This window comes from Amblyomma mixtum, chromosome 2 (assembly GCF_055824585.1).
Source record: "Amblyomma mixtum isolate Tamu chromosome 2, ASM5582458v1, whole genome shotgun sequence".
Lineage (NCBI taxonomy): Eukaryota > Metazoa > Arthropoda > Arachnida > Ixodida > Ixodidae > Amblyomma > Amblyomma mixtum.
Genome location: NC_143013.1, coordinates 15,955,993 through 15,965,795, shown reverse-complemented (window position 1 = coordinate 15,965,795; position 9,803 = coordinate 15,955,993). Strand labels below are relative to the sequence as shown.

The 9,803-nt window shown below is 46.6% G+C and overlaps 1 protein-coding gene across 1 annotated transcript; it reads right to left on the bottom strand.

Annotated features, from left to right (window-relative positions):
- Window positions 1–1,365: 1,365 nt before the first annotated feature.
- On the bottom strand, window positions 1,366–7,808 carry LOC149358528 (palmitoyltransferase ZDHHC20-B-like). Its single transcript, XM_089568847.1, has 4 exons — window positions 7,602–7,808; window positions 5,280–5,506; window positions 3,139–3,499; window positions 1,366–2,014 (listed from the first exon to the last, which is right to left on the bottom strand). The coding sequence occupies exons 1-4, from the start codon at window positions 7,806–7,808 to the stop codon at window positions 1,508–1,510; spliced, it is 1,302 nt and encodes a 433-aa protein (XP_089424973.1). The 3' UTR covers window positions 1,366–1,507.
- Window positions 7,809–9,803: the final 1,995 nt, after the last annotated feature.

Genomic DNA, 9,803 nt, shown 5'->3' with positions numbered 1-9,803 from the left:
CCAGCGCTTACTCAGTGAGTGGGCAGAATGCTTGGGTAGAGCGCATCTTGTTTCTTTCGCACGACAGCACTTGGGAACGAGGCAGAGGCTCCAAACGCTTCCGGACACATTTCCCACACTCGAGCCGAAGTCAGACTATTTGCTGCCACAACGGCAGCAAGTTCATCGTGAATGCGCGGCCTACTGCCGAGTTTGTTTTTTTCGCACTGAAAATAACTTTGAAAGTTTCGAAATTAATTTTCTTCAGCCGCTCCGCTTTGTTCGCAGACATAGCTCGAGTGAATGAAATCGTCGTAACGAATTCACTTTCGCTCCCACACGTATATATGTGATCCATCGAGAGCCAGAAATACATCGAGAGCTCTTTCCGTGCACCAGCTAAACTAAGTGATGAGGTATCCCTTGTATACGCGCAATTGTTTCACGCTGAATATCGTTCACACGTGCTTCCAACCCTCTCCGCGGCCAGCACTTAATGTCTTGGGACACGAAAAAAACTAGTGGCGGAACAGTCTAAGAGAAAGTTAAAGAACACAAGGTCACAAGAGGATGACTATTATGAATTTTCAACTGCAAATGCGTGTAGTTCTGGAGCATGTATAAATGCGAAAGCATTACTAATTTCATTACGAGAAAGGTCGGCGGCGTGGGTTAGTGTATGTGCCCGCAGATGGTATAGAGAATCCTAGCGATGGTAAGAAAGACAGAGTGACGTCATCAAGCGGCCGTATGACGCCCACAGCAAGCCGAGCACCGCCACTTCAGACAATCATATAATGTCGTTGGTCTATATATACACCGCACTGCTCTTTCTTAGTGTGTGGCCAGTGTTCCAGACAACAATCGTATTAAAACTGGGACGCAGCCATTGGCCGTACAGCGTTCCGGAAGGCGTTATACGATTTCTCGTTGCATATAGTCTACATGTGCCAGTAAGGTTGGAAGCTAGCTTGCGACAGGGATTCGAACCGACGACACACTCACCTTCATTTGCATGGCTTCCCAAACTCTCCGCCTTTTGCCTTAATGCGTGTTTGAGGTGTCCACCGAGATATGAGACAATTACTGCGCCATTTAGTTTTCTCGAAAACCAATGTTTGTATCAAAACTGTAATGCAACTGTTCGTTGTACATCGTTCCGGTTGGCGTCATCCACGCTCATGTGTGTGTGGGGCGGGGGGGAGGGGGGGGGGGGTATAAATGCACGCAGGGACAGTAACGCTTTCGCATTCCGACACATAAACTTCTTAATGTTTCTGTCGTTTTTTTTGCAGCAGCAGCAGTCTACACAAACAGACTCCATTCTTCATCATGTTCATCTGCTTGCTGCCGCAGATCTTTATATATACTTCTGTACTGCTATATTTAACAAAAAGTGGATGCATTGTTATGCGATTATAGAAAATGCCCTTCCCAACCGTGCTGTACACGTCAGTGAAAGTAACTATTAATAAATTAAAATGTTAAATTGTCAAATTTCACGCACAGCAACCACCCCAAGCTCTCGTCATGGATCGTAGATGCAACCGTCGCTGCCTGAAGGTGTATACGTTGCCAAGAACCATGATGTCTTTGTCTTTGTTTGTGAAGGTGGCTTATCGACTACGGCATTAACGAGAGACCCTTGCTTGGCAGTCGCCGCCAGCCGCGGGAAAGGCCGGGCTTTGTGGGCGGGAGATGGAATCGCGGCTGCTGGTTTCGAGCACTCAACTTCGCAAGGGTTCACTTGTTGCGGAGATGCCGAGGCGGCAGAGGGCGTTGCGCTGTCGGCTGGTGCAACTTGCGGGGTGTCAATCCACGCGGGTGCAAGTTCCACGAAGGCATCCTCTGTGGATGCCAGGGCGACCGGTGAGGCTTCTCCGCGGAGGCTTGGCGACAGCGGGTGCCTATGTGCCCCTAGCTCTGGCTCGGCGACGGAGTCTGGACCCGGGTGGAGCCGTGTTGGAAAGCGCACGCCATCGCCCATGCTCGTAAAAATGGGGAATGGCCAGAGGAAGACGCTGGAGCCGAACACCTGCGCCAGGGTTGCGAGTCAAGGAAACCATCGGCTTGTAAAAAAGATGCCGTCTGACTGAAGAGCTATTCGAAGCCAGATGTTATTTTCTCATAACGATAATGACAATGACATAACAATCAAAATAATGATGACAATAAAAAAATCGGTAAATGCAGCTCACATCTTAGTCCAGCTAACCGACCGGGATTTGTACGTGTGTTCGCCATGTTTACACCCACATTGGGCTAATGACCCAGTGATATTTTGGGGGGTCTGTGTTAGCAGTATTGATCCTATTGTGGCGAACTACTCGTTGTATGTGTGTGCGAATCCTCCACCTCTAAGCGCCACTAGTGGATCGGAGCGGAACAGGAGACCCTCCGGGCCCATACGCTTCTGAGCACCCTGCGGTGTACACATTAAATGCATCTCCCACTTAAGAACCTTCACTCATAATCCACCAACATCCATCCTACAGAAAGCCTTTACCCAGCTATCAACCACCGACCTAGAGCCTGAGACTCCATTATATTCCAACCGCGAAAACAAAGTTTAAGTCAAGATGACCACCTAATACTGTTAGCGCAGATTTCTTGCGCTCAGTCCGGAGCAATATGAGAGGGAACAGAGTTTAAGCATTCATTTTTTGACTAATCCATAATGACAAGTGACGAGCGCAGTTTTGTTTTCTTACTATTTTTTCTTTCGGCGTACAATACATTGAAATCATTCTGAAATTTACTGCAGAAAAAAAAACAGAAAAGTAGCAACTTTGTGCAAAAAGCACGTTCCCGCCCATATTTCTCGTGACTCTAACGTACTTTTATTAACACGTCAGAGACTTCAAGAGGGAAAAAAATCCTAGACGTTCATCCCTAAAACAATGTCATCTTAGAGCACACCTCTACTCGCCGCGCGTTTGGCAACGCGTTTCTACCACCCGGGTGGTTTTCGGGCAACAACTCTCTCGTTACATCATTCTAATACCGCCATGAAAGCCCGAGACGATCTGTTAAGAGCTACACCCTAAAAGACATGATGTGTAGATGTATGTATCAAAATTTTCCTTTTCTATGGTGGCCTTTCAACCATGATTTAATGCAATACTCATGTTCCGCCTGTTTTGTTGTAACAACCATCACCTGGGCGAAATTCTTGCGGGGACCGATGTCGAAGGAGTCCCCGGGGTTGGCAAAGCCGTAGGCGCGCATGCTTTCCAGAGTGGTCTCATTGTTGTAGACCAGACGCAGGTGGACGCTGAAGAATCCACCCACCAGAAGGGTGAGTGCACCGCCCACCACCACCAGGAAGCCGACGTGGGCGATGCTGCCGGCGGACAGCTCCAGCGTGTTGGCGGCGTCCCAAGCGAAAGAAGAGGTGGTGACGAGGGTGAACGCCGACAGCAGCGCCACGTAGAGCAGCGTGAGGAGGAAGAACTTGTAGCTGCTGAAGCACACGCAGTTGTTGAGCCAGGGACAGTGGTGGTCCATCTTGGGGATGCACCTGCAGGGCAGTGGATTATTAAGGTGGATCACAGAGCTGCAACTATTCTAATACAGAGAAAAAAAAGAATAAACGACCTGTCGGCTTGCGATGAATCTAGTGGTGCTCAACATTCTTGGACAAAAATTTTGAATATTGGAAAACCGTAAGGTGCTGGTAGCGAAATATTAAAAGTAATGGTCCGTTCTTCCGATATGTGTCAAAATTTTTCTTTTACAGTGTTTCCATCGCTCGCATCGAGCAGTTAAGACTATCATATATAGAAAAGAAAAACTGGGAACGTTTTTGACGAGAGCAAAAACGTTAATAGCAAAAAATTGCAAGCCTGCCGACGAGAGGTCTGTGGTTATACTGAGTTTTATAGTAAAATCTTACAGTGTATAAAAATTTCGCTCATGAACTCTTTCCCGTTCAAAAGTTATTTTGTCCAGAATTGTTGGGTGAGTGAACTCATGAGAACTATTCACCCTACCAGCTCAACCGTCTAAAAAGTTCCACAGTTCAACTGACGGGGTGAACCAACTGTCGTTGTGATTGACTGAATAAACTGAAAATATGAAAACGTACTTCCGGTTGACATCGAGCTCTCCGATTCCGAGAAGAAATTTTTACAATTTGAGTGAATTAAGAGTGGCATTACAGAGGTACTACAAAGCCCAAATAGCATCCATAGTCTCGGGCGCTGATAATGCTCTTTATTGGATCAGGCCCATTCAGGATGTGCTTCTACGAAGGGTAGCGAATGATAACTTTATTTATGGTTTAGTGTCTTATCTTTTATATATACTGCGATATGAGTTTGGTGACTGAATAAAGTGAAGCATTAAAATTTCAAAACAATTAGCTCATGTACCTGATCTGGAGCTTCGGTAACGTCCTTCTTGTGAAGAAAACATTGCCAAAGAACCCCGGACAAGCAACCCCGGACAAGCAAACTAAGCACAATATTTGAAAAGTGCAATTTACAGTGTTCGTTTTGTCGCTTTGAGCATCAGTCGTGACAAAGGCAGCCGCAAAGGAAAGATACAAGCGTCCAGAGGGTGGGTATATTATGTCACCAACTTTCTTGGTTTACTGAGCGCAACTACACGACACTAAGCTACGCATACATACGAGGCGCGCTCGTATGTGCTTGTTCCTTCGTCTTATTCGTGTCTCGTATGTATACTTGTCTGTTACTTTGCCAGCCTCATTGTGAGTAGTGTCATGTAGCAGCGTGCAGTAAACCAAGATAGTGAACCAACTGGGCGCTTTTCTACCTATACTAACCAACTTCCATTCTAATTCAAGCGTGACTGCTTTCAATATGATTGCTTGCTGTTGTCGTAGTGCCCTTGATTGTTCAGGTATTTCGCTTTTATTAGTATAATGTGGCAACTTTTTTTTTTAACCTATGTTTCCTAATTAATAAAGTTTGTTTTTTAACATCACTCCCACTACGGCTTTCCACTTCGGGAGTTCACGTGCTTTAAATTGTCCGAAGCGTTGTATCTTTGAAATATATTAAATTTGTACCTGAACATTTTTCCTCTCTGATGGCCAAAGCCATCAGCTATTTACTGACGCTGCAGCTTCCGGTCGCAAAAATTCTATTGAGAAGATACTTCGACAGTGTGATTCCTCACTTCTATGAGGCAGGTGACAAAGTGTGCGGGTGTGGACGGCTGAGCGACGCAATACGGCATAGCGCTCTGCTTGACGCGTTTTTGAAGCGCTGTTTAGAGCACGTTTAAGGAAGCGAATGTCAGGTCTATGAGTCAATCGACCAATCAAGCCGCACCTTTTGCACGAGGAGCAGTGGTGGCAGCGGTCCGGCTTGACGAGGCCGCACTGGTCGCAGTAGCGGACGCTGCCGTCGTTGGCCCGCGTCAGGATGCCCCGAGATGCGCCCAGCGCTTCCAGCAGCACCCTACGCTCCTCGTACGTCTTGCTGTCCTCGATCATGCCGCGGGTCACTGGGCTTAAGTAGTACCGCGTCGGAACGGCCGGGATTGACGCAGTGATCGCCTGCGACGCAGACCAATGCCGGCTTGATGGTCTTCCAGCCTCACCACGTTGCAATTCTGGTGACACTGTTACGAATGTCGGTGTTTTACTTATGGCTCTTGACCGGATTTCTATTTCCTTTGTGTGCTGCTTTGATCTTTTTGCAAGACTTGAACTTTTTTGCTTTGAACACTTGTATGCACTTGGTGTAAAGCAAGTGACATTGAAAGACAAGAGAGCACAGTGGTTAGGAAACAAACGCAACATTATGGTACTCTACATGTTTCATTAAGGGTATAAGTATGACGAGAAAGGCCTTTGTCTCTCACTGGACAGATCCGAGGTGACAAAGATGATGACGTAAACGGAGCCATAATTCAATCACTGACTGTGAAACAAGTTATTGAATAATTAATTTTTGTAACGCACTGCTATTATATTGAAGCTATAATTCTGACCTGGCGCCGAATGCTGCGTTTACTAAACTTGACATTTTTTCGTAGCTGCGGTAGTCTCCAGTCTTTGCCACTCTACGTGGTAGCTACAGAGGCATGCACAGCACCCGGCACAGCACAATGGGTCATTTACGAGGCTTGTGCTGCGTGTTTTTACAATTTTTTAGCGACAATGTTCTCCCGAGTCTTTTATTACTTTTGTGACGCTATATAGAAGTCATATTTGGATTAAATTAAGACTGGCAGAATGTGGATGCAACACAAGGAAGAACTGGAAGAGTGAACGAGACCCTTGAGCAAGAATAAGGAGATACTCAAAGTCAAAATGCGATGCGAAAGTTTAGAGGCGTGATGAAAAGTCTTTCCGAAAAAAAAATCTCTGCCTCTCCCGTAACCGAGAGTAGAGTAAGCATGAAATGTTTACGGGCCTAATGTCATCTCGGTGGACACCCGAACCGCACCGTAATGGAAGGGAGGAACGCCACCACCCGTTCGGCGCGATGCCTTGCCCTTTGAACGCAGCGCTTCTCCCCCGGGCCCCTGTGCGCCTGCGCGGCTTTGCTTCGATGCGCGAAGCCTCTAAGAGATCACGTATGACAACGAAGTGTATCGTGGCATTTATGTGCTTTTTGCACGCGTTATTAGAAATCGGAAATTATAATTCCGTGCATTATCAAACGCACAGCGACTGATATCTTGATAAACATTGAGAAGGCACTGGCAGCAGTTATTTTTTGTGACTCCTTTGGAGACCAACCGGCGCTTGCATGCCGGTCGTGTAGGAGGGCTTACAGAGTCTCGTTAAATCTCGTTAAGTCTCGTACGGTGCCAGGATGTTCTCGTTTCAGAGCCCGGATGACTGGAATTCAGTGCCCGGATGACTGGAATTCAGTGCCCGGATGAGTGGATTTCAATGCCCGGATGAGTGGATTTCAATGCCCGGATGAGTGGATTTCAGTGCCCGGATGATGGCCCTGGGTCTCGGCGTGACGTCACCACACTGCCGACAACGGGGGCTAAAAGCATTTCATGCTTAAAAACAAAGACAGTCGCATGCCGATGGTATAGGCTTGCTGGAAAGAAACACGGTAACACGGTACAGCCGTTTTATTCACCGTAGTAATTTTGATCACGAGATATTCTAGTGACGCCTTAAGGACAATATTTCGCTTAGTTTGTGGCCTGCATTCCTACCTGTGTCACTGGTGTAACAATAGCAGAATATCACCGGTGGCCATGCTTAGAAAACTAGTTGATGAAGGCGATGGGTATGACCACTAGTGCTAGCTGTTGGCAGATTAAAGGCAACTTATCAGCAACCATGTGCAGCTGATTGGTGTACCATACGTAATGTAACCGTTTTAGTCCACTAAATCTCGGACCTGCCAGCGAGCTCAATTTCGAAATCGAGCATGAAAGATGAGTTTGGCATCCGGTATGATTAATGAATATTCATATGATCCGGAATGATGCAACTTCTTTGGACTTCTTTGACATCTACTTCCTAGGAAAACCATTCCTACGAGGAAAACGCTAACAGAAACCAGCCGTGAGCTAATCCCGCTGTCTTCATTGTCCTTAAACTTGGTTTAAACCCCAGCACATCCCAGACGTTATTGCGTCTTCCTTTCAACTTCCGTCACCTCTCACGCAATACGCACCCGCAGGAAGGACCACAGTGCCAGAAACAGGAGCAGCAGGAAGACAGACTCAAGCGAGAATCGCTCCACGTCATCCTTGACCAGGGCTGGGCAGAAGACGTGCACGTAAGCGTAGTAGGCCCAGCCGAACGTGGCCAGGACTCCAACGACGGGAAGCCACTCGGTCGCCGAACCTCGGCGAAGCGGGAAGCCGAGGACCGCTGGCATCGGGCAGTTCTTCTTTCTCTTCTTCCACTAGCACGCCCAGCTCCACGCGCATCATCCTCTTCTTCGTCATCCTTTTCGCCGCCAAATTCTACCACCAAGACGTTATACAGTTGAATGGATACCAACACGGCCAGCTCGAATTAATATAAAGCTGCATACTTTGAAAGGTACGGAGTATGCCATAATGGGCATGTTTTGTCCGTCCATTGAGTGTATACAAAGTACAGTACTGGACATATCTCCAAAAACAGGCATACAGCCTTGTAGCCTGACCTTCTGGATCTTCGCGTAAATTATCACAATAAAGACTAGGACTAGCTTTGGTAAGCTCTCACATGGCGCCATACAGCATGAAAGATTTGAATTTTATTGGTACAAACCATGTGCGAGAAATTCATCGCTGTCAAGTGATAAAACGCGGCAGCTAAGATCCGCTCATTCAGACGTTGCTGACATTGCCTCCGTGTATTAAGAGCCAGCGCCCAATCTCATTCCTCTCTGCGCAAAGCCTTTCGCGTACGTAAGGCGAGGAGATAAGCCGAGTCCTCTACTCGCTTGTGTTTGCCGTGAATCTCTACACGTCGCTGAGCCACGGTTTCCTCCGGCCCGTTTTGGTAATCACAAGTGGCACCAAGCGCTGATACGCAGCTTGGCGCTCGGCGGGCTTATCACACGGCGCCCAGGCTCGAGATCCCTTTCCGTAACGTGTTTAGGATGGCATGCATATCTCGCAGCTTGTATTTAGATGCGAAACCAGAATCTCTTGCATGGCCAGTGCAGCTTCGCATACGCACGCGAAGAGTGAAAGTTTTAATGCAAAGTGACTGGAGATGAACAGTGCCCAGGAGACCGGTGCTTTCGTTAATAAAATAAAAAGCAAGCAAAAAACTAACATGATGATTACGATGCTCGCTAATGCATTATTAGAGCGCAGCTGCTGCGGATGACTTCGGCGCTGGAATGAAGTATTGTTTCTTTTTCTACTTTTACATGAACGGAATCATAAAATACATTTTATCCACACATGGCTCGTTGATTTTTTATTTATTCAAGATTTGCAAATATCTTTTTGCCGTTTCGAAACTACAAGGTGTTTCACCTAAGATTTTACACAATTTTTAAAAATAAGCTTTTTGTGTAAGAAGACCGCTTTTTCTGCCTACTATCGTTAGCGGTGTAGTACATCAGAATACAGCTAAGATGGGCTCACTAGCAGGCCGGTTAACTAATATAGAAAAGATAACTTTTAACTATTACTGTTTGTTTTCTTATAGCTTAGAGTCGTGTAGCACATCCTAAGTTATATCCATATAACGTTTTTAGAATTAAGAAAGCGCGGTTACCCTCGGTGCTGTGGCCCAACAAAAACTTGTTACATTGCGCTAAAATACATTCATTTTCGAGAAGCTTGCAGGCAAAGCGACCTCTCCAGCGTACGTAACTCGTCGAAATGGCTGTAATGCTCTTATGTTCGCAGCAGAATAAGAGGTACTGGATAATGATTTTTGTTTTACCTACCGCGAAATCCCGAGATCTCACCCTACAGCCTAAAGAATAGGCGTATCTAGCCCGTGGCGAAATTTTGGATTTTTGACCGCACGATGAGTATGAATATCAAGGAGAGGGCTGAGTCGGGCTGGTTGGTTCATGTTGAAACACAGCGCATGTGTTTGTCTCATCTTCTTCCGTCCCGTCCGTCAGCGCTGTTTTGCCGTACCATTCAGTATGAATATGTGGGCAGAAATGTTGGTACACAGAATTACGACTTGAAGGCTTAATTAATATTCGACAGGTGTTACAAGGAGTAGGAGCGCTGAAACGTACTTATATACGTCATGTTTTTAGCGGCGCTTGGGCTCTTATTTATGCTGAAGATAACAAGCGGTGAACATATAGGCAGAGAGTTGTTCTTCAGTCAGCCTGCTGTGTCCTGACACTCATCACTGCATCAAGAAAAAATGACCTAGGAGCGGCGACAACGAGGCCAGATAGAAG